Genomic DNA, 25972 nt, shown 5'->3' with positions numbered 1-25972 from the left:
ATACGAACAAATGGTCGGTGCTAAGTCAGACCGGACTAAGTGACAATTTATTAATTTCGAGAAAAACGAGTTTAAACTTTGAACAGCAGCATCCTTTACATTATAATAGGAAATTAATTTTCGCCATAACTCTTGCTTATTGTTACATATTTCAAATCTGGCAAAAGTAGAATGTGGCAGAAAAAATTATTTATCCAGTGCTATCATTATCTTATTTTTTTATGTTTTGCAACTTAGTCAGACCGGACTTAACATCGACCAAATGTCACTCAAAGTTTGTTTGTAATAATATGATGTAGGGTAAAGTGCTTATATTGGCCGTATTAGAGAAGTTGGCTCACTATTTCATGAATTACTAGGCCTACTGGATTGCACATAAATTGACATCAAGAGCTGTCCTAAGAACCAATATAATACAACAAATGACATGAAAACGGCGAAATGCTCGTGTTTGAGTGCAACAAAACTTTGAATCGAGTGCCCCAAATATTGTCTTACCATTTGAGCCAATGAGTTGAAGAATGATGACAGACACTGCTCTAACTCACGGCTTCAAATGAGTAGGGTCATAATAGAAATAGTGCGAAAATAGACTTATTACCCTACTCATAATTTTGTTTACAAATCCCATCTAAGCATATTGCAATTGATATCTAGTATATTGGAACACTCACCTGATCGAAGGGACACTGCTTCCTATGCAAGGTCGCCAAGCAAGTACGGCATATGGTATGGCCACATCCTAGACTGATTGGAGGACGTAGATTCGCCGCAAATTCGTTGCAGCAAACCGGACAGCTGAGAAACTCTGTCCATTGGGGCGCCTGAATCGGCATTCTAGAACGGCAAAAAGCGGCATCAGCATCGACCGAGCGTCCAGTAGAAGGCGCCAATGATAAAGAGCATTAGAAATTCTGACATGGCTGGGCTTAGGTTCTAATAATAAACAAGTTCATTGGTTTCCAAGGCATCCACCTCTGCTCGATGGTGGCCTGGTGGTGGTTGTGATGGTTCGTTGGTTAATGTATGTACATTAGTACTGAAAGCGTCGAGGCCGTTCAAGGCCGAACGAATGCGCTGCTTCTTCGCGAAAGGCAACAGGTAGGAGCGACATTTCGAGCAGTATGAATCAACCGGTCTGCGATTTACGTCTGTTGCCACGTTGACAACTATTCGAATGGGGCTAGTCCTCAATAGTGGTAGAGGTGGAAGCTTGCGGTAAGGGAATTCCCATGATGGTGGTGATTTCTTGAACTGACTGAGAGTGAAGACTCCGTGGCCTCACATATGCACTGGCTGGTAGAAAACCGTTCGCTCTTGTCTAAAAAGGCAACCTCAACGTGACTCGTTGCTGAACCGATGACTATAACATTGCAAAGTAACCCAAGAGAAGCAATTCGACGATGTGTGGTTAACAAGTCGTCTCAAGCATCACCCTTTCTCACATATTCATCATTGGCATTAGACGTCATCGTCGTCGCAGTGAATCGTGAAACTAGAAACATTCATACATAGAAATTGGCAATATTATACACAACCATATAACGCGCAGTGCCGCAAAAGCTTCTCAAACTCCACTTCACTATAACGAAAGTGCGACTAGCACCAGCCTGTTGAGGTCTGATTTATTTGAGCGTGGATATTTTTCTTGCTTAAGTTTTTACTCTCTTCCGAGCGCCGAGTGTGCCACGTTCGACAAATGAAAGGAAAAGCACAGAGCGCTCGACTTGTTGTTTTTCCTCCTACCTCCCCACAAAACATGTTGGCATATCCGGGCTGCTGATCTTATGGTAGTTCAACTTGTCTGGGTATGATACAGACATGCCATACGACAATCCAGTCAAGCGATGATGTAAATCATAGAGACTTTCGCCCTGTGCGTTCAAGCACCGGGTGAGGAGGATTGATATTTAGGAATGTAGGGATAGTAATTTGCAGAAGGTTTTGGTGCATACAGAAATGTAAATTAAATTCTGATTTCACAAAAATATATTTGCAGGTGGCGTATCAGTATAGCATTGTATGCAATGCTGTACAAAAATTGCAATGAAGATTTGTTGTATAGGAGAACATGGAGAGACGACCAGGTTTTCAGCTAAACCTGCGGCACTCTATAAAAAAATTTCAATCCTTCAAAACTCATTCGGATATGATGTGCAAAGGTATTGTGCGTGTTCATGATTTTTTGCAGAATTTTTAATTTATTTTTGCAATAGTTATAAAAGTTATTCTGTGAACGTTTTTTTGTCAAGTCTCTCCACTGCGGGGAGATTTGACCAAGTGAATATGTATTGGAAAATCAGGACAAAAAATAAAGACATAAAACATACTGTAATCCTTTTTTCATATTGTCGAGATTTTAAGGTATAAAAATATAAAGGGTGGCGTTTCGTAAATTTCGATTTTTTAAAAGTATTTCCTTTTAAGGATTATCTGTACTGTTTACATTGCATGTTCACACTTTAGGAAATCAGCCATATTACTGCTAACTTTGATTATTAATACTAAAAGATATATACTGATGTTTTAGGTGTGATTTTTGTGTGACGTGATTAATATTAACAGTATACCACAGCATAGTAAATATCAGAAATTTTGCATTTTTCTTCAGCTTATTGCCACATGGTCTCCCCAACATTGGTTCTTACGTTCATTGTGCTGCAAATTTTAGTAATAACTATTCCAATGTTCCAATTATTGTAAAATCGTTTCACTACTTCATAAGAAATAAAATGTGACATAAGTCCTTCTAAAGTAATTATTAGTCGAAAAGGCATGTCCATACAAAGTTTGATAAAAAATTACATCATTTAACTCAAATTTATTAATTACGGAATATTTTCTATAAGGAAATGACTTTTCATTCCAAACTTTTAAAATTACCTTAAGGGATCGAAACAAGCATAAACATATTTTTGAATTTTTTTTAAGAATCTAGTAGAATTTTGGACGCCATTTTGGACACTATTTTTGACACCTTACACTCGAAAAAATTTATTTTATAAATGAAGCCTTAATAAGCCTTTTGCAGAATAGCGCACATGCCTGTCATTTTACTTCTTCAAAAAAAAATTATCAAACATTAGGTACTTTATATTATATTAGAGGACCCCCTTAACGGTGCCCTAAAAAAAGACACCCACTTTACCCCACTTACCCCTATTATCTAGATAATCCTATTTCACCTACATATTTCGCCTAATTTTAAAAATTAAAACGGTATATCTTCAGCCGAATTGCTACAAATAACATTTTCTACAACTTTGCTGAAGGCTAACTGTCTGTCCGCTTCCAATTAAAAGTTATATTAAATTTCTTCGCACTTCTTTTTAGATCATGATTGTCTACTGCTGAAAACGACTCCAAAAACTTCTGGAATAACCAAAATGCAAAACTTTATGTTTTAGCCGCAAAATAATTGATGTATACATTTTGACTATATCGAATAGTATTTTTATCTAACTATAAACAGTCGTTCAAAACTGCTACCGTTAGAATTGACTAACGAAATATAGTTCAACTATTCTGACACGAATTTATTAGAGTGGAACCCAAACAGACATGGCACAAGCATTTCACTTTCTTATGGCCCACATCCGTGAGCAGTTCGCCGAACAGTCGGGGCTCGTTTTGGTGTCCTATTTAACGTTTATACAACTTTGGTATCGTAACAAATTGTTTCTTTCGTTCGCGTCTCACGCAATACTTTGCAAGGCCTTTTTTACGCTACCAATTAGGTTCGAAATGAAACATTTCGTTTTTGCCAGACGGATTATGGTTTTTTTCTCATCAATTTTATCAAAGTGCGAGGAAACTCACAAAACGGCGAAGTAACCTCCAAAATTCGTGATCTGTTGTAGTGGATTAGGACGAGAGTGCAGTCGGCGCTGATCGATGTGCTTATTAGACCATGAAACGGTACAATTTCAACTAGCTGACGACATTTCAAAAACACATGCAGTTTATTGAGTCGGGCAAGATGTGTTCGGAAAAAGTTAGTCAATTCCTGAAAGGTGCCCCTTCACTAACCGCTATGGGTACCCTTGGATGGTCTATTGGCAGGCAGGTAAGGCACGGATAAGGAAAAACAACACCATTGCATCGTTCGTTGGCGCACAACACTTAGCCAACGTAATCTATCCAACACATAGCTGTACCGAAAGTGAATTTAAATCCACCTCCGCTTGATTGGTTGGCTCTTAAAAAGGCCTTCACGCGGCATGCGATAATGATAAGCGAGAACGGGCAGCACTATAGATTGCATTATTTTTCTATTGGTCGTCATACCCAATGCAACGCAGCTCATGTGCACCAAATATATGGTTGTAGATCGCGGACAGGCAGGGATTACATAAAAAGACTGTATTTTAATATGCATCGAGCACTTAATTCCGTTCGAAATCGTGAAATTTGTGATTTGAAAGCAAAAGGATCGGACCCTTTATTTAATGCAGAAATATGATCTTATTTCTAGTATTTTGCAACCAGTCTAGATGAAAACAATCTTTCGAGCTCCTAACAAAAACATGTTTTTGAGTTTTGGGAGTTTTTACGTTACACTTTTTTGAGATTCCCTACATACATGGGACATCATACTCATAGTAGTACATAACTGAGTAAAACAATGGCATTAACATTTTCAAAATGAAAATATGTACGTGTGCTGTGACAAAAAAATATAATATTTAGTTTTAAACTGGGTATATCGCATATTTGACAACAACGCTACTAAAAATTAGTATGTTTTCTAGATACCTTCGAATGATTGCGCAAATTGTTTCTAGACTAAGTAGTACCGGAGCTATGAACAAAGGACAATAATTTATTGATGAAAAATTATTTTTATTTAAAATCTCTATGCACAATTGTAATTACATAATTTGTCAATTACATATTTATTCTATTCGCACTTAAGGGGACATTATCATTAAAACGTTCAAAATTTTACTGAATCTTTGCGCGTCGTTCGAATAGAAAGTTTCCATACGAATGGCTTAAACTTTTCTTTCTTTGAAGACTTGATTATAAATATGTAAAAAAATGCGTTAATATATGCTTATTTGAGAGATGTAACCGCGCAAAGTCGACATGCTTTTTTTCAATTGGCGTCTCAGATTGCAATGTTTTTAGGTTCACATTGAAGAGTCGAAAATTACCTTTAATTTGATATCAATATCACGAAAATCGATTAAAAAAGGGTATCTATAATAATAAAATAAAAAAAGTTTGAGTCTTTTCCATGGATTTTTTTTCCAATCCTGCGCAAAGATTCAATATGTCTTTGACCGTTTACATGATAGTTCCCCAGTTTATCTTCAGAGTGTTTTGTGTTAGATCCTGCAGTAGTGAACGGGATTTCAGTCGAGATAGAAAAAAAATTAGCAAACCGTTCGGGAAAGGATTTTGAGCACCCACATGCAAAATTCAAGGCTGTCACATCGCGCCTTGAAAAAACTGATAAATATACAGACTTCTATTGTTTTATAGGTTCTTCAAAGGTTCCAGGAAAGGATGATAGTGAACCACAAGCCAGGAGCTGGACGAAAACCTGAAAACGTGCAAACAAATAAGGAGAGTGCTGATTCCTCATTTCAAATGTAAACCGAATATTTCGACGCAGAACTTGGCAAAAAACGACGTTTCCAAATGGCCAAGCAACGATACGGATTGAAAACGTGTAAGGTGAATTTCTAAAATCTGAACGAACGTCAGCAGTGTTGCCAAAACGCACGCCCGTAAACTCCACACGAGGATGCAAATGAAATACCACTGCTGCGTCATTTTAATCCACCTAGTGGTGCAATTGTGCAGTATTCAATCTTTCATTTGAAATCAAGTTTGTAAAAATCACTTTGGTTGGTCATTAGTGATTAAGGCCCACAAATCCAAGTAATGTTGACCGACCCATTTGAATATGTGATACATCATTTGTTCATAATGGTGTTATCAGTCTATATGGGAATTAGCTATGTGACCGCACTATTCAACTCTTAACTTCGAAACCGGACGTCGGACCAACTAAAAATTCAATAGCACTTTATGGGAGCGTTATACCGTTAATTTGAAACTAAGTTTGTGTAAATTGGCTCAGCCATCTCTGAGAGACCTTATTTGACACACACATACATACACACAGACATTTTGCGATCTCGACGAACTGAGTCGAATGGTACATGACAATCGGCTCTCGAGTGGAAAGTCGATTATTGGAGTGATTGCATAGCCTTTCTTTATAAAAGAAAGGCCAAAACATGGAATAAATTAATAACTTGTCGTAGTTACGTTATAAAAGTATAGTGCCTTCCGCAGAGTTCATGCTTAGTATCAAGGGTTGCATGGATATATGTCGTAACTCGGCAGCTAGAGGCGCTATAACTAATTTTTAACAAGGTATGATATAACTAATTTTTAAAAAGGCATGATTTAAAGGATAAACTATATAGGTCTCAAATGTTTTGAGATAATGCGCCGTTTTTGAAAAATATTTGGCCAAAACTTATTTAGGTACAGCTCGACATTTTTCCTAATCGACGCGACGCGAGCGATTCGTGGTAGCACTGCCTAAGCTCGACTCCCAGTAGAAGATAAAAGATGAGTTCGTAAGCCTGTTTCTAATGACCCTGCCACTTCTAGTTTTCCGATCTGTATATTTCTGTATATTCATATAAACTGATAACCCTATGATGTCTGAATGATGTAATACATATTCAAACACGTTTAACAATACTAAGATCTGCGGTTCTAGATCACCAATGACCAATCAAAGTAACCTTGACCACATTCGCCACTTTTGATGGATCTTGATTCCTCCGGGAATCTCGCCAAGTTCACGAGCTAATGTCACACCTATTTTCCAGCATACACTTGACCGATTTTTTTTTGTTTTCAAATGAAAGATATATTACTCCCTTTGACGGCTGTTGAATTTTATTCAGTTCTGACTTTTGGTTCCGGAATTACAGGTTGGTTATTGCGGTCACATAGGATTTTATTCATATAAACCGGTGCAATCGTAGTACCTCATAGTTTAAAAAATTATTGGAATGAACATCAAATTACTTCTATTCGCAGGCCTAAATCACTGATGACAAATCAAAGATCCTTGGAATATATTGTTCACAATCGATAATTCCGGAAGGTTCGGGTGCCGGGCATATTCCAGAACTGAAATCACATCGGTAATGACTGAACCAATTTTTTCTAACCTAGTCTCAAATGGGAGGTATAATATACAGTTCGGTGCTGGACCCCCATTTAACCCCTTCTCTCCGTCCTCTCAACCCAGCCCCCACTCTCGCACCCCCTCTCAAACCAACCTCACATTTCCTTCATCCACCCCGTAAACGAAAAAAGTGGTTTCCGATGCATCCTCGCGCTCCCACTAATTATACCTCGTTTCTTCCTCACCATTCCAAAATATGACAACATTGAACTCACGCTGATTAAGCTATTTGAATATTATATTTTTGATTGTTTCATGTGTGTCAGCGTCAACATGTTTCTTATCAGGTTCGTGACAGTCGTGCAACTATATATGCTTATCTTATGTAGTAAGAATGTAATAGACATTTTCATAGTTTAAATAAATGAGAAAGGCACTATTGCATCACTAGGTGGATTAAAACAGGTTTTGCCTTTCTTATATAAAGAAAGGCTATGCAATCACTGTAAAAATCGACTTTTTAACCGAGGCCCGGAGGGCCGAGTGTCATATACACCATTCGATTCAGTTCGTCGAGATCGGCAAATGTCTGTGTGTGTATGTATGTGTGTATGTGTGTGTGTCATTTAAACTCACACAATTTTCTCAGAGATGGCTGAACCGATTTTCGCAAACTTAGTTCTGAAAGGTATAACGCTCCCATAAGCTGCTATTGAATTTTTAGTTGATCCGACTTCCGGTTCCGGAGTTACGGGTTGAAGAGTGCGGTCACACAGCAAATTCCCATATAAACTGGTACCACCATGATGTTCAAATGATGTAAAACATATTAAAATTGATATAACATTACTCTAGTTTGCGGGTCTGGATCACTAATGATCAATCAAAGTAGCTTTGACCACATTGGCCACCTATGACGGTTCATGACGCCCCCGGGGAACCCGCCAAGTTCCTAAGCTAATATCACACCCATTCCCCAACGAATTCTCTACCGATTTTTACAAACTTAATTTCAAATGAAAGATACAGTAATGCCATTGACTGCTGCTGAATTTCATTCGGTTCTGACTCTTGCTTCCGGAGTTACAGGGGTGTTAGTAAGGATACAGTGGAATTTCGCATATAAATCGGTACAATCGTAATACCTCAGAGGCTAAAAACTATTGAAATGGTCACCAAATAACTTCTAATCGCAGATCTAGATCACTGATTGCCAATCAAACATTCTTTGAATATATTGTTCACTATCGACGATTCCGGAAGTCCGGATTTCCGGGCATATTCCACAATTAAAGTCACATCGGTTTTTCGGTGATGACTGAACCGATTTTCTCAAACCAAGTCTCAAATGGAAGGCAAAATATGCAGTTGAGTATTGCGTCACCGCCCCCCCCCGTCTTGCCCTTACACCTCCCTCCTTCATCACTCCCCTCCCCTTGGACCACCCTCACGCCCGCATTTCCTTCATCCATCCCGTATACCGAAATAAGATGAAGGATTTCTGACGCATCCTCCACTCCCACTCTACTAACCCCCCATTCCCTACACGTTCAAAGCCATTCCACCAACCTTTCCAAATTATAATCACATGAAGATAACATTGAACTCATGCTTATTAAGCTAATTAAATATTATTCTTTTGCCTTTCTCATATAGAAAGGTTATGCAATTGCTTCAAAAACCGATTTCCTAACCGAGGCCCGGAAGGCCGAATCTCATATAACATTCGACTCAGTTCGCCGAGATCGCAAAATATCTGTGTGTATGTATGTGTGTATGTATATGTGTATGTATATGTGTATGTATATGTGTATGTATGTATGTATGTATGTATGTATGTATGTATGTATATGTGTATGTATGTATGTATGTATGTATGTATGTATGTATGTATGTATGTATGTATGTATGTATGTATGTATGTATGTATGTACATATGTATGTATGTATGTATGTATGTGTGTATGTGCGGATTTGTAAACAAAATGTCCACATCGGTTTCTTGGAGATGGTTGAACCGATTTTTACAAACTAAGATTCAAATGAAAGGTATAATATTCCCATAGGTTGCTATTGAATTTCATTTTCAACCGACATCTTGTTCCGGATTACGAGTTGAAGAGTATGGTTACAAAACAAAATTTGTTGATTTGTCCACATCGGTTTCTCGGAATTTTCCGAACCGATTTTGACAAACTTGACTTTAAATGAAAGGTCCATCAGCTGCTGTTGAATTTTGTGTGGATTCGAGTTCTGGTTCCTGAATTACAGGGTGATACGTACGATCACGCAGCAAATCCCGATTCTAACGAATTCTGCGATGAATTGGTGAGGTGATTTTTTTTCCAAAATATAAACACAACTGTTGAATTAATAGATCTAGGTCACCAACAGTCATTCAAAGTCTCTTTGGCCACACTGGCCACCATCGACGGATCCGGAAGCATCCAAATTCAGAATAATGGTTATATTGGTTTTTCGAAAATGGCTAGAACGATTTGATCAATTTAGTCTCAAATGAAAGGTGTTGCGTCCCCGGAAACTAATATTAAATTCCATCTCCATCCGACTTCCAGCTCCGGAGTTACGGGTTGTGGAGTGCGATCACATAGAAAACTCCGATTCAAACCGATACCTCGATGAATGCAAAAAGGTGCTCTTATATATACTTACCAAGTGTAATAAGAATGAAAGACATTTCCATAATATTATATTGTACGAACCAGTTATTAAATCATAGTTTGGAGAAATGAGAAAGGCACAATTGCACCTATAGGTGGATTAAAACAGGTTTTTAATTTAGCACTGGAAGAACCCCTCGAGGGAAATTTATGCTAAATAATAAGAAAAAGTTATAAGGCTCTGTTTAACGACCAAAGAAGAATATTTTAAGAGCTTCGGTATATTAAAAAGAAAAAAAATATATCCCGATTTTGTCAGCCCAAAAGACACCATGGGACTGATAAAAACTGGTCGTTACTGTAATGCTAAAATTTGAGTTTGACGCGCCCTTCTCCAAACAAACCATCAAGCGGGTGAAGCACGTATAGCGATCTTTTCTGATCTTTTGACGTAAAAATCGGACTGTGGCTCGCCGATGTAAGATCCAGTAAAACAAATCCTCAAACAATCCTACGAAACCATTAAAAACGTAGCGTTGCAAAAATCGGTTGAGGTTGAGTATTTCGTGATGAAAACAAACTAATATCCTTCGACTTTAGTTTGCATCTGTGGTTGTAAATGAGCTGCCAGAAATCTTAATTGGACAGACCATCACTCTTCTTACATACACTCCGTTAAACATAACACAAACACACATGAAAGGACCATCAGCTGTTTGCAGAACAGCACTCAGAATAGCGCTCGCAGGAAGTTATCATGTGAAAGATAACAACTGTTAATTGCATTGTCACGAGCCGATTTTTTTGGCAGATGAAAATAAAATTGTTGATATCAGTAATTAATCCATTAACTTGAAATAATTGTTTCTTATACCTGAAATTGCCTTACGATAAATTTACTAGTTTATGTTTCAGTTTGGCGGCACGGTATGCGCTAGTGTTCGATATATTTACGGTGTTATAATCGTTATAATAAGTTATTGCGCAGTAAAGAGCCGCTCATATTTGGGAACACTGGCGACAGTCAAATGAGTTTTGTATATTTTTTATCTACAATTTTAGATAGTGTCTTGCAAAAAGCAAACCCTGCTTAGATTCCGCTACGAAACTGTTTCATCAGACTTAGCAGTCAATCATGAACATACAAGTCATGTACCAATGACGGATCTCCTAAGCGAGCAAGGCGATTCAGTACTAGCCTAAGAGAAAAGACAATCGCGAACTAATCCGATCCAGTCCTAACCTCAATATTGATCTGGATCTATTCTGGATACTTTTCTTCACTCTGATAATGTATAATAAATTTGCATCCAATTTGAAAAAAATGCAAAAAAAGTATGCAAAAGGAATCTGGCAACGACGGTCACTTGTTGTCACTTTAGTTTTATGGCAGGGTCTAGTAAAGAAGATTAAAAAGAGCAAGAAGCATGTTGCCACTTCTCTTAAGTACTAGCAAAATCGGATGAGTCACATGGGACTGACTTGCCATTGTGAACAGTGCTGCGATACAATAATTTATCGTATGCACGTCTATATACGGCGCTGAGTTCAGCTGGCAACAATAAAAGTACGCACAGCCGATATAAGCAAGACCAACACGACGGCTCACGTAATGATCGGTACCGCACAGTGCCCTGTAATCAAAACAGGAGAACTACAATGCATTTGAAACTCTCAAAAGACTGGTCTACAGTAGCGAATGGTACAAGCTATTACGAAAAATAAAACCAAAGTTGTTGTTTTTTCGTTTTCGATTAAATAAATTTCCATTCGGCCTAGAGAAGGTCTCAGGTAGCGAAAACCAGCTAGACTAACGAGTTGTGCCTATTTATGTATAAAATCTCCCAACCGTAGAAAGAAACTTTCACCTTACAGTTTGTCTGCTAGTGAAGTGACTTTTTGTCTCTTTTTTCTATGTACCACTTTTACCGGAGGAACGACAACACAACATTGAGCGACTTGTTGATGGGACACGCGTCTACTGTAGCTTGGCATATTATTTCTCTGCTCTTCGTTTTGCCCATGGCTATGAAGGCGAATGAGTTATAAAACTGCTGGTTGAAAAGTGTAGCTGACAACGTATCTAACTTTGCAATAGCCCACTCCCTTTGAAATAATATACCCTGACAGCATTTATTGCGCAATTCCTCAACGAAGACTTTTCTGAAGAACTATGTCATTTCTCCGGTCTTTCATTCAACACTCAAACAAACAGGCACCATCAGCAGATTGCCACGCGGTTTCAACGGCTAAGAACGAAACATAAGAGTCCAGCATTTGTTTTGTTCGGATCGAGATGAAAGTGTTCCTTTACGACCATTCGTATCCCCATTGAAGGTATACATATTACATCCTATGATATGGTAGGGATTCCATCTGACCCACACACCAAATCAGGGCATGTAGAAAAACAGGAACGGGCGAGGATTTTTGAATGCTTTGATAAATAAGTGCTCTTCCATACTATAATCATCACAACATGTCTATGATGCATTCCACGCGAAATTTATCAGCCCAAATGTTCTTTTCCATATGAAATTGCTTAACGGTCTAGTCAATATTTGACACGCATTTTTTTATTTCAATATATTAGGCGAAATTCTCGAGATATTTTGTCTTGAAATTTCCGTTTGCATAAAACTGCATTTTGTAATCATTAGCACTGCAACAACTTAAGAAGATATAACAAATTGTCCAGGATATGAAATGTACACCTTTTTTCAGCTTTCGGATGAAGTATATTATGAGTTAATCGTATTGTTTATTTAATGAAAAACATTTAAACAGATAATTTTTTTTACAAACTTGGATATGAATCTTTTCGTTTTTTATTGCATTAAGTGGTTACATACCTTTTTATTTTTCGAAAAATCGATTTTTTTATTACTTTTATCTGAAAGTACAACTCCTTGAGAATATTCTCCGAAATTTTTCTATGGATTCGAGAAATAGATCGAAAGTTACAGCGCTTCGAAGCGCGTTTCGTCTCCCAAGAACAGTGGTAACTTGAAATCTTAAACTCGATTATCTCGAACCACAATCAGCCGATTTTCTTCAGTTTTTTTTTCAATTAATCGTAATTATTTTTTCTCGTACCTTAACAATTCCTTTTTATGCATAAATTTTTGTTTTGTGGATGAGAAATTATAATACAATTTTTAGAGCGCAAAACAGCGTTTTTTTAGGAAAAACGTTCCCGAATGCAGGAAAAAATTAATATTTATTCAACTAATTATTAAGGTACGAGGAATACTCATATACTAATAGATTTTTTTTGAGATTTGGGAATTTAGTTGATCTCATTCATTTATTTAGTTCAACATCAATTTCATGATAACACTGAATCAACAAGTTGCCTCCACAATACTCGATTTGTAGCTTCAGCTCTCCAACGTCGGTTACGCCCAAAACTCGCCAAATCACGTTCCACCTGGTCCGCACATCGTGCTCTCTGCGCTCCTCGCCTTCTTGTACCAACCGGATCATTAGCGAACGCCATCTTTGCAGGATTGTTGTCCGGCATTCTTGCCACATGTCCTGCCCACCGTATCCTTCCAGTTTTGGCTACCTTTTGGATACTGGGTTCGCCATAGAATGCAGCGAGCTCGTGGTTCATCCTTTGCCGCCACACACCGTTCTGCACACCGCTGAAGATCGTCCTTAGCACACGTCGCTCGAAAACTCCTAGCGCTTGCAGGTCCTCCTCGAGCATGGTCCAAGTCTCGTGCCCGTTGAGAACCACCGGTCTTATAAGCGTTTTGTACATGGTGCATTTGGTGCGGGGGTGAATCTTTCTTGACCGCTGTTTCTTCTGGAGCCCATAGTAGGCTCGACTTCCACTGATGATGCGTCTTCGGATTTCACGGCTCACGTTATTGTCAGCCGTTAATAAGGATCCTAGGTAGACAAAATTCTCCACTACCTCGAAGGTGTCCCTGTCGATCGTAACACTGCTTCCTAGCCGGATCCTGTCGTTTTTGGTTCCGCCTACAGCATATACTTTGTTTTGAACGCATTTACCACCAGTCCGACCTTCGCTGCTTCGCGTTTCAGGCGGGTGTACAACTCTGTCACCGTTCCAAATGTTCGGGCGATAATGTCCATGTCGTCCGCGAAGCATACAAATTGGCCGGATTTTGTAAAGATCGTGCCACGGCTGTTGAGCCCGGCTCGTCGCATCACACCTTCCAGAGCGATGTTGAATAGTAGACACGAGAGTCTATCACCTTGTCTCAGTCCCCGTCGAGATTCGAATGGACTGGAAAGTTCACCCGAAATCCTTACGCTGTTTTGTACACCGTCCATCGTTGCTTTGATCAGTCGAGTCAGCTTCCCGGGAAAGCTTTTTCGTCCACGATTTTCCATAGCTCTACGCGGTTGCTACAGTCGTATGCCGCCTTAAAGTCGATGAACAGGTGATGCGTTGGGACCTGGTATTCACGGCATTTCTGGAGCATTTGCCGTACGGTGAAGGTGTGGTCCGTTGTCGATCGGCCATCGATGAGGCCGGCTTGATAACTTCCCACGAACTCATTTACTTTAGGTGATAGACAACGGAAGATGATCTGAGATAGCACTTTGTAGGCGGCATTCAAAATGGTGATCGCTCGGAAGTTCTCACACTCCAAATGGTCGTCTTTCTTGTGAATGGGGCAGATCACTCCTTCTTTCCACTCCTCCGGTAGATGTTCGGTTTCCTAGATCCTGACTACTAACCGGTGCAGACAAGTGGGCAACTTTTCCGGGCCCAACTTGATGAGTTCTGCTGCGATACCATCTTTGCCAGCTGCTTTATTGTTCTTGAGCTGTTGGATGGCATCCTTAACTTCCCTCAACGTGGGAGTTGGTACATTTCCGTCCTCAACTGCACTGACGTAGTTGAATCCTCCGTTGCCTTGGTCATCTCCTCGCCATTCAGGTGCTCGTCGAAGTGCTGCTTCCACCTTTCGATCACCTCACGGTTGTCCGTCAGCAGGCTCTCGTCCTTACATATTTCGGCTTGCGACACGAAGCCTTTGTGGGATGCGTTGAGCTTCTGGTAGAACTTCCGGGTATCTTGAGAAGGGCACAGCAGTTCCATTTCCTCGCACTCCGCTTCTTCCAGGCGGCGTTTTTTCTCCTGGAAGAGGGGCGTCTGCTGCCTCCGCTTCTATTTGTATCGTTCTACATTCTGTCGGGTTCCATGCTGCAGCATGACCGCTCGAGCTGCATTCTTCTTCTCCAAAATCGCTCTGCACTCCTCGTTGAACCAATCGTTCCGTCGTCTCCTTTCCTCGTACCCGACAATGTCCTCAGCTATGTTGTTGTTTTTTTTTCATATCACCCATCACAATAAAAGCTGTCCCTAGCTCATGTGTGTTGCCGCAGCTCTGGTAGACGGTATGATTACCTCTAAACGTTCGCACCATAGATTCTGTCCAACATACCTCTTGCAGGGCTACGATTCCGAACCCGCGGTCCTTGAGAACATCGGTGAGCACGCGGGTGCTCCTGATGGAGTTGAGAGATCAGCAGTTCCACGTTCCGAGCTTCCAATCGCTAGTCCCTTTTTGTCGCAGTGGTCGTCGCCATGAGTATCGGTTCGCATTCTTATCTTGTTTGCTTTTCGCTGCGCTGGTTTTTTACGGCTCGCTCGCAGGGCCTGACACCAACCCTTTAACTTTCTGGAGGACCATAGTGCACAGTTGAGCTTAGAGTCCTTCAATGGCACTCGAACGATAATCAGCCGCCCCTAACGTGGAGAACAGGCGCTGTTTTGAGCCACTCCTCCTGGAGATCAGACGCTCAGGCTTGCAGCAGAAACCCCCCCCCCCCCTTCCCTGTCAGCCTACGACCAAAGTTCCCACCGTTCTATTGGTTTTCAATCGTGATCACCGCAAACCTCGTAAATAAAAAAGGGTTTCGGGGAAAAAGCCGTAACTCCACCATAAAAAAGTATGAAATAAACAAGTATAAGTTTATAAAAATATCAGTATATTTTTATAAACTTATACTTGTTTATTTAACTGAAAAATGTACTACCAAACTACTATAAGCTTGACGTAATGAAAGCATTGCTTTATGCCTTTACGTAAAATCATACTTTCTAGACATTTTTCGCATTAAAAAGGTATGTAACCCCTTAAGTAATCAAGTAATTTTTAATTAAATAAACATTACGTTTTAATATACTTTAAGCAATACTTTTTTGCATCCTCTTTAGTTATTACAGTGCTAGTGATAGAAAAAAGAATTTTTCATACACATGGAAATTTGTTTTTTAAATTTATTCTTCTGTATACGGTTCAGATGCTAGGAGAAAATAAGATCTTCCACATCACTAGAGTTCCCGTTCATCTCGCCATGTCAGATGTTGTCTAGTGGATATTAGCTAAATTTTTTTAATTGGTCCAACTGAATGTATGAACCTAAGTTGCTAGGACGGAGGATAATGGTTTCCTAACGTGACCGGTTCATGATCGTGCGGAAATTGTTCCAGACTCTGAATAAACTGGAAGTAATCCGTATGGACATGGAGAGTTTGATTCCTGTATTCAATTGTTTTCCATAGTTTCCAGAAACAAACAGGACAAATTAGGATTTTTTAACATAAAAGTATTTTGTAGCGAACACAAATGGAACTAATTGTGGTGAATTGGATCATAGTAGCTATGCGTATTGGACGCAACAATCTTTCGGTGCCGTCATTTTTGTAAGTTTTATTTTTTGACAAATTCAGGATTTAATACGCTCCAGAAAATTGAAAAGGTAGTTGCCGATTAGAAAAGTTTGTACGTGGATAAGCCGAGTTCAAGCTATCCTATATCGTCGCTGTTGTGCTATCTTATGACAAACGCCATTTTGGGGTAAACTGAGTTAGATATGCCACATTACTTAACTAAAAAATCTCTACAAAGTGGGGTTTACAGAATTTTGACATTCTGCTTGGTTACTGAGATACAGCGAGAAACGTGCTGAGAATTTTCTAATTTTTTGTTTCAAATGACTGTGTCTGGGGATTGGCTCAAATTATCTTGATGTATAAGATGTTTTTATATGTAAAACTATCTGAGACACACAGTGGCATAATCATTTTTAAAACAAAAATATACGAATTGTGAGAAAAATGCATTTTATGTTTTGAACTGGAAATATAGCATATTTGGCAACACTGTAACCAAAAATAACTATTTTTTCTAGATTCTCTGACTCATTTCCTTCAAAATGCATCCCGTCGATTCTTTATAGACCAACTGAAGCCAAAGATATAAATAAAAGTTAATTATTGATGATTTATTTGTATGCAAAATTTTCCATGCACGATAATGGCACGCCATACAAATTTTGTCATCAATACACACCTATGACACGTGTAAGTGCGACTTTTGTTTACATTTATTGTAAAAACTCGTAACACAATCAACTGATCCTCGTAATATTTGGGAAATTAATACAGAATAGATAGAAGCATCAATTGTCTTCTTTGAATTGTTTATACCATTTATAAGTTTCGAGATATTCATTATCAAACTTTAAAAATTGTTTTTCTCGTAATGTGCAAAATGGCGCTTATCATAAGATAGCACAACAGCGACGATATGGCACAAGGATATTCGATGATAACTTTTCGCTGAAAAGGGAAGGATTTCTTCGTAAAGGCAACAAAGGCTACATGTAATGTAAACTCGGCTGTAGTCCTGTACCTTGAAGATCGGACGTCACCAGGGTGAGCGACATGAATAAGGCATCTGTTAATGCCATAGCAGCGCAGCTGTGCGGTTCCAATGAAAGTGCAAATTCTCGACAGCCTTCATATCCCCGTGGATCTTTCATATGTGACACTCGGTCAGAGATAGCTCTATCTAGCCCCAGGAATGTCTGCCTGCAGTGGTCGAAAAATTACCATCGGCGTACACGGCGAATGTGGCGGAACCTGGTGCTTGAAGCCTGAACTTTATGAAGAACATCCAGAGAAAATTTGGTGAGATCAACCCAATTTATTTATATTTTTGCCTTTCTCAATAGAAAGGTATTGTAATTTCCCTGAAAACCGACTTTTTAGCGGAGGGCCGAGTGACATATACCATACGATTCAGTTCGTCGAGTACGCCAAATGTCTGTGTTTGTGGTGTGTTTGTGGTGCGTGGATGTGCGTCTGTGACCAAAAATGTCACTCACTTTTCTCAGAGATGGCTGAACCGATTTTCACAAACTTAGTCTCAAATCAAAGGTACGGTCCCGTCGCTGTTGCTGTTGAATTTCTAATGGATCCGATTTCTGGTTCCGGAATTATAGGGTGATGAGTACGATCACGCAGAAAATGTTGATTTTAACTGCAACAACTGCTTGGAATTCCGATTCAACCAAACTTAGTCTCACATGAAAGGTGCTTTATACCGGTAAATGTTACGGGTTGTGGCGTATGGTCACAAAGCAAATTCCGATTCAAACCGATAATCCGATGAAAGTAAAAAAGGTAAAAATGTCGCTAAAATGTCTCTCAAAAAACTTACATTTGCAGTTCTAGGTCATTGACGACCAAACGAACTTACGTTGACCACCATAGACGGTTCCGGAAGTCTCCGGAAAAAGTGGCCATCTTTCAAAATTAACAAACTTACATCAGTTTCCCGGAAATGGTTCGGCTGATTTTCACTAATTTAGTTCCAAATACAGAATAGCAATATTATCCCCACAGAAGTCTATAAAATTTCGTGCACATCGCTTATATGGTTCCGGAAATATAGACAACCGTCCGGTCACATATGAAATTCCCATATAAGCCGGTACTCAAATTTTTTTTCAATGAGTGACCCCATGAAATTTCAATATTCATGTGAAAGTTTTTAATGGATATAATTGACGAAAAAAATCTAGTGTTCATGATTGAGAAAGGCACAATTGCACCGCTATGTGGATTCAAACATGAAACAAAAAAACAAAACATGAAAAATCCCATAAGCCCTCTCGGTCTCTCCGATGCGCCATTATCGAGGCGTAATGCAATAACCATCTTAAAGCAATTGTCTGTCAGAGGTTTTTTAAAACTGATGTACAAATATGCTTGAGAATGTTTGCAATACCGTCAAATTCGTCTACCTAGGGGAGGGAGTTTTCTATACACATTGAAATTCGAGACAAAATATCTCGAGAATTCCGCCTACTACACTAAAATAAAAAAGATGTGTCGAATATTTCTTACAGTTAAACCGAACAAAAATGTATTTAAAAACAATTGGAGTAGTAAATTATGCGTGGAATGCCCCTATTGACAATGCTACACCATTGCAAATTTACTTTCTACTGATCATCAGTAAAATTAAATATTTGTTGAAAATCGGCAATTTATACATTCATTTACTATGTTTCAGTAAATCAAGCATAAGTTTGGACAGAACATTGCCGAGTTTTTACCGAAGTATATTTTACTGAAAGTATTGGTGCTATTTCGGCTCGGCAAAATGTTGCTGATAATGGGCAATCAAAAATTAGTGTGCGTCAGTCAAATAGTCGAGCGATGAGCTGAGTTGCACTCGAAAGGTCATTACTTGAACTTCAAATAAGCTAAAAACTATATTGGCTACATAGGGATACATAGGGTACATGTCTTTCCTCACGAGTCGATAATTTGAAATTTTAAAATTCATGAAATTCTCCTATAAACCGATATCAGCTAAATGAAGCAAAATATAACAAAATATTTTTTAAATTCATTATGCTGATGCCACAAGCAAAAATTAAACCCTCTTTGACTAATTCCGACAGAACCGGACGCCTCGATGACTTTCATAAGCTTAGTCTCAAATGAACGGTATATTAAGACTGCCATCAAGTTTCATTTGGATTGGAGTTCTGGTTCCCAAAATAGGAGTTGAAAAGTGCGATCATACATGAAATTTCTTAAACCTGTTTGTCTTTCTCATGTAGAAAGGTTACGCAATCGCTCTGAAAATCGACAACCTAATCTCAACCATTTGACTCAGTTCGTTGAGATTGAACCATGTACGTGGGTTTGTGTGGAGAGATGTCTGTGTGTGCATATGTGACCAATAATCTGACACCGGTTACTCGGATATGGTCGAAACAAGTTTGTAAATTTCCATTCAACTTCCGGCTCCGGAGTTACGCGTGGTCACACAGTTAATTTCTGTAAGACCTGATGATATCAAAATGATGTAAAACTTCTACAATTTTTAAAAGTAAAACTTTTTAAGGGACTTAGTAGAATATCAAAATTAACCCTCTTAAGACAAATGTCCATTTGATTCCACTCATATAATAATCATTGAACTTAAATAGAAGACAGTGGCGCGCATAGCGTAGTTGGAAAATCGATTGCCTTGTACCTGCCTCACCTGAGTTCGATTCCCGACACCTTACATAGGGTTACAAATTTTTCTTAAGGTATTTTTCCAAACCGAAAAAAGAGGCGAATAAACTTAAGGTTAAAACCTCAATAATCCAAGTTTAAAAAAATGGAAGACATCTGTCTTAAGAGAATTAAATGCAAAATTTATTACAACAGGTGCAACATTACTTGGGTTTTTAGGTCTAGATCACTAACTGCTAACCAAAGTCACTTTAACCACATTGACAGCAAACGATCATTCCTGATCCCGCAGGAACTGAGAAAAAGGAAAATTTCAGAAATTTTGCATTTTCAATTCCAAATTTCTTTAAAATGCATGAAACGTCGACATTTGAGGTAAGCTCGAAAAAAATTTGAAGCCCTAAGTTGTAGCCAACTTCTACTGGACAGTTCTCACGACGCCACCCGCGTTACAGTTTAGTATGGTCAAACTGGTGTCGAATGTTTGTCTGATGAGTTCTTTATGTAACATCATTAGCGTTAAAATCTTCGTATTTTTTCGTCAATTCTTTAAAATCGTGGAGATTAAAATGCTTACACTAAGGAACTCCGATCGTACCATGGCTTTTGTATACAATGGTTTTAATGCAAACGTATTTATAACTCGGAGATAGCAATTCAATATGTATCTTCTTTTTGTAGATCACTACTCTCTTCGATTTACTGCACGAGTTCATTAATTAATTCACTTCCCCAGCGATCAATGAAACGGTTTCGACGTATGTATGTCAAAATGCATATTCTATAAAGAAAAGTAGAATCAAGTGACATATTTTTCTTGACTACACCGGCAAGCAATGGTTGGGTTTAATTTGCCCGAACCCCAAACCCGATAATCCCAAAATTGGCATGAGGTACTTAATTCATTGGGCTCAAAACTGTGCATATTGGCGATTTTACATATTTTACAATGTTCGTGTGTGTGTGTGTGTACAAAACACTATGTTTGGAAACATTATTTAAAAAAAAATCATTGCAGACCAAAAAAAAATAAATTTAACTCTCGACAAAGTTGTAGAGGAGGAGTATTTTTATAAATTTTGCGGAAGTCATTTTATCTCGGTCATTCACAGTAATCGAATTATGTATACGTTTTCTATGATGATCTTCTTAAATTCTTATTTTATTTATAACTTTTTTGGTTCTAATTTTAAGCGTTAACAATTTTTCAAGATATTTTTATCAGAACGAAACATGCAACTTTCCGAAGAGATCAACTAGCTGTGAATACATTGTTAACAGTTATTGCTGATTTTGATTATATTCCTATCCTGTTTTTGAACTCGTATGACGTGACTATGGGCAAAAATGGTTTGCTATGTTATAAATTATTCTGATAGGGTTGGGTTTCACCCACAAAACAACGATAAAACCGTTTGTCCGCTCAGAAGTTATACATAGTTGGAATATTTATGTCCGGCACTCCTGAAGTCACGTGAATGGCTCACTGAACGAGTAGGGGCTAATGACATTCGCTTGATTGTCTGAATGGTGCACATTCAGTATACTAGGGCGTCTGCCGAAAGGTTAACATCGATATTGGATGATTTTCTAACAGGTTATATACAAATTGGTCCGGTTTATGGAATGCGCATGGTAGCGCTTGCCGAAGATTTGCAAAAGTTTTTTTCGTCCTTTTTTGGAGTAATTCGGGCCCCTCCCCGGGTAATTCACCCCCATTTGAACGCTTTTTTTCAAAAATAAGCCCATTATCCTAGCATGCAAAAAGCTGGCACTTTAATCAAAATATCGGAATATTGCCTTTCAGAGAATGTATCCATCATAAAGCTATCACAGATAGTAATTCAGCTTCACGAGTTGTAATGATACTTCTGTTAACGAATCGTTAGATTTCCATTCTACTTCACAAACTATAACTCATCACAATACTTTATCGAAGCTTGAAATCTCTTCTATAAGTATTGCAATACCTCAAAAAGTATAGCATCACCATAAAACGGAAAATACAGAATGCTGTATCTCGAAATTCTGCTTATCTAAAAAGTGACCTACTTCAGAAAAGTCTTTCCAAAGACCAAGGGGGTTTGTTAGGTGAGCGGTTTGAATAGGAATTTTGTCACTACGCACAGTGTCGCCCGCTGGATAAAACCTCGAAATTTCATTTTGGCTTTTTAATAAATCAATTTTGTATATTTGGCCTGCGTTAAGCCAAACCGAGCTAAGCGCCATCATTTTTTTCGTGTATTTTTCGTACCAAAATTCATTTTTCGATAACTTACCATTTACGTACAAAGTCAAAGAACACTTGCTTGCTTTCGTTTGCTATTTGAGCTCCCAAAACATAATAGATATTAGAGTTCCTGGTGTTACATTGAATGTTAAAGCGATTTTAGATAAAGTACCTCAAAATGGCGCTTGGTCCTCTTTGGCTTAACACAGGCCATTTGTGAATAAGTTGATTAGAATTTTCTCAAAATATTAAGTCTTAAGAAAGAGAATTAGATTTTTTACTGCATCTCAAAGGTGAAATAGAATTTAGGATTGTTATCCAAATGAATATATCTTTTTATAAAAAAAATCCGATTAAGCTCAAATGGATTTCATTTGAAAGGACATTTATTGGGCCTATATTTACCGATTGATTTGGTCTATGCAGGCCACTCTTATATTGCAGACATCCACAATAAACGATAAATCGTGCATTAAATTACAAACCATAATTAGTTAGAGCAGTGGCAGCTTATTCTGTTCGTAGTTCAAATGGCAGGATGAATAAGGATGCATTGTACTCGACTTCTCACTTCGCTCAATCGCAAGTATTTTACATTTTCCAGCCAAGATTTGTCATTGTATTGTTTTTTTAGGAACGAAGCAAAGATGTTAAGCGCAATCTAGTGACAGTTGGCCGAGTTATCAACGAAATAGTATGACATTTTGACTAATGAGATTATTAAGGGCTCATATACACTACGTTTGACATATTCCACAAAAAAATTCAATGTAGTGAAAGAATCAGCAAATTTTATTTCAATTTTATAGCAACAAAATTGGGTTAGAAACGTTTTAGTTCCATTTGCAACCAAAATTCACAGCAATAAGTCTGCGATGACATTTTTGAAATTGCACATTACCGCTATAGCACCAAGTAAAAAGGAAAACGATATTAGTTCGATGAAGTTTCATAGCAAAAAAGGTCATACGGCAGTGTTTGAGCAAGTTTCAAAAAGCAGCTTTTGTACTACTTGGTGTGCTTATTGTGTAAATTGATCTACAAAAATCTGCCAAGCCAAATTTGCACCATAACTGCGGATTGTAAGACCGAATTGCATATGTTTAGTATTGCGTAGCAACGTAGCTCAAATTTAGCTGACACTAGCTGTTTCGTGTGCGCGAAGGAATGTGCAAGATTTTCGCAGTTCCAACTCCTTCATTTGTATCCCATATTGATGTGCCACAGTGACAATGTGATTAAATCAAATTTTGTGTCCAAAGTTGTCCGCAGTCAGATTTTCCTGCCCCACAGAATTGTATACGTGTAAACCAGACCAGCCAATCTTACAGCACTGCAAGGCGACTACTATGACCGTGTCAGCTCGCCTTTTTCAGTCGTTCCCTTCTTGCATTTGCTATACTATTTTGTGGGGGCACTATTCAAATTCATAGTTCTGTAGGAGACGGCTAGGCAAGTATTTTTTTTATATTTCAACCATTCGTACATTGCATAGATGCAATTACGATTCGGTTGTTGAAAATTCCATTGTTTCCGTCGATGGTGGCACAATCACCAACTGTTCCAGGAATTTTTTGTTCCCTTAGTGGAAATTCTTGCTTTGTCAATCTGCCAACTTTCCACCCGGATTTCGGAAGTCATGATTCACTTTTTCTTCATACACACGCACCATTCACGATTTTTCTTCTTCCTGATTAATTTTTTGCTCTTTTTGGTGCTCTTTCTTCTCCTTCACCTGTGGCCTTTCGCTGAAGTAGTCAGCAAGGCAAGATTTTCATCATCTGAGACATTTTTTCCAACCATACCAACCACCCTGCAGCAGGCTAATATTTTCCATCAAGCACTTGATCATTGAGCACATTAAATAAGGCACTTTTTTCACCTTGAACAGCAATTTTAAAAAACATTACACATTTCCTAATCGGCGCAAGCAAAAAAGTTATTTTTCAAGACATTTTTTTACTTTCCACACACTCGCACTCTCACATCTCACACTTCTGCTTCGTTTCTAGTCTGTCCTGACACTGGCGATCGCCTTCACTTTTTGCTGTCGTCTTACTTTTCGTCTGTCACTGAAGCTGTCATTCTCGATCAATGCCGTATATATAGCTGCGGCAGAACACACGGTTTGCTAGTGTTGGTAACCAAAAATATGTAAACAATCCAGAAGCACAACGGGTCGACGTCATAGCCAACGACACGACTAGACACTTGCATTCCGAAAGTGTATCACAAATCTAACTACCCCTCAGTGACTCGGTAACTGGAACTGTCAAATTTGGTATTTGGGTAAAAAAAATCATCAAACTAGCAGCACCGATAGGTCTGTTATTTTTTTCTAACAATGTTTATGTAGTTACCGGTGCAACCCTTGGTTACTCAAAGAAAAATATAAGATTAACAAAACAAACGGATCATCGTTTATAATAATATACATTTGCGTGACTATTGCACTCGTAAAGGACACAACATCAGACGGATCACCACCGTCAATTTAAGCTTCTGGGTAAGCAATATTCTTTACTTATCTATTGCTTCAATCAATTGCATTTTGCCGTAATGTATTATTCCAGCCGCTGAGCCTGTCCATCAAGAAATAAACTCCGATTGCCATCCACAAGCGAAAAGTGACGAGTACACCTCGAAACGAAAAGTCTTTAAGTGCCCGCCGAATACACACAATGATCGGTTAGCGATTTTATCCTGAGCGGACAATTCTAAGCATAAAGTCTAGTTAACAGGTCGAGAAACCTGTCATGGAATTTGAGCCCCTGTGTATTTTGAAAGGAGCCTGAGATTTTAATCTTCCATAACTGAATGCACGCCACTCTGGAAATTTGGCGAAATCGCCATAAGGGACCAGCGGCTGTTTGTTCAGTGAGCCACCGCCGGGATTTGATCCGGGGAAAATTTTCCGCTGAAGTCTCTTTAAACTGTCGAAACAAAAGCGCTGGTGCTACTAAAACTACCTACGATATCAAAATAGCACCGAATTATAAACCTATTAAAACACCCTTTTTCCCGTCGGGAACAGTTAATGTTGTTAATTGTTCCCTGCAGAAGTGTGAAGAGTTTTAGAAAGCTATAACGTTTTCTGCGGTTAGGTTCACACTTCAGGAAAACTGTCGTTTTTGTACAGACTCGTTTCCTGCTACGGGACTTGAAATCCCGGGTTCTGTTTAAAATACATAGAGGTGCAAATCCTGTACCACATTTACCGAACTGTTCACTAGCGTTTACGGAGGTGGTGTCGATAGATAGTTGCTATCCCAACCAGTAGTGTCGACATTGTTGGTGATTACCGTGGAAGCCTTGATCAATGTGTCGATCTAGTCTACACATAAGTCTAGCTATTTGGATTCAGAGAACACTCTGATCGCTCCGGAGGTGGTGGTGAATGTAGTGGACCATGACACACAAACGCACCGCTACCGATAAGATGGCACTGTAAACGAACAATAAATAATAATTGATATGAAAATTCAATTTCTTAAAATCAAACAAAAGAAAAAAAGAGGCTTAAACGAAATTTTGTGCAGAATGTATGATGCGTTCTCTTCTTGAATTGAATCTGGCCTTCCATGCTGATGTGTGTATGATCAAGAATATCGTTCTCTAATTCTGACTCAGTACGGCAAAGGCTAGCTAGC

At 38.6% G+C, this 25972-nt stretch overlaps 1 protein-coding gene across 1 annotated transcript in view; it reads right to left on the bottom strand.

The window, feature by feature from the left end:
* Nucleotides 1-24376, bottom strand: part of LOC131688934 (roquin-1) — a 42642-nt gene extending 18266 nt beyond the window's left edge. The window contains exons 1-2 of the mRNA XM_058973569.1: nucleotides 24205-24376; nucleotides 675-837 (exon numbers count right to left, since the gene is read on the bottom strand). Coding sequence (XP_058829552.1) covers nucleotides 675-836 — 162 coding nt within the window. The 5' untranslated portion in view covers nucleotide 837; nucleotides 24205-24376. The remainder of the gene's footprint in view (nucleotides 1-674; nucleotides 838-24204) is intronic.
* Nucleotides 24377-25972: the final 1596 nt, after the last annotated feature.

The sequence above is a fragment of the Topomyia yanbarensis genome, chromosome 3, assembly GCF_030247195.1.
Source record: "Topomyia yanbarensis strain Yona2022 chromosome 3, ASM3024719v1, whole genome shotgun sequence".
Lineage (NCBI taxonomy): Eukaryota > Metazoa > Arthropoda > Insecta > Diptera > Culicidae > Topomyia > Topomyia yanbarensis.
Note: the sequence above shows the minus strand (reverse complement) of the source record. Positions and strands in the feature narration are given on the sequence as shown.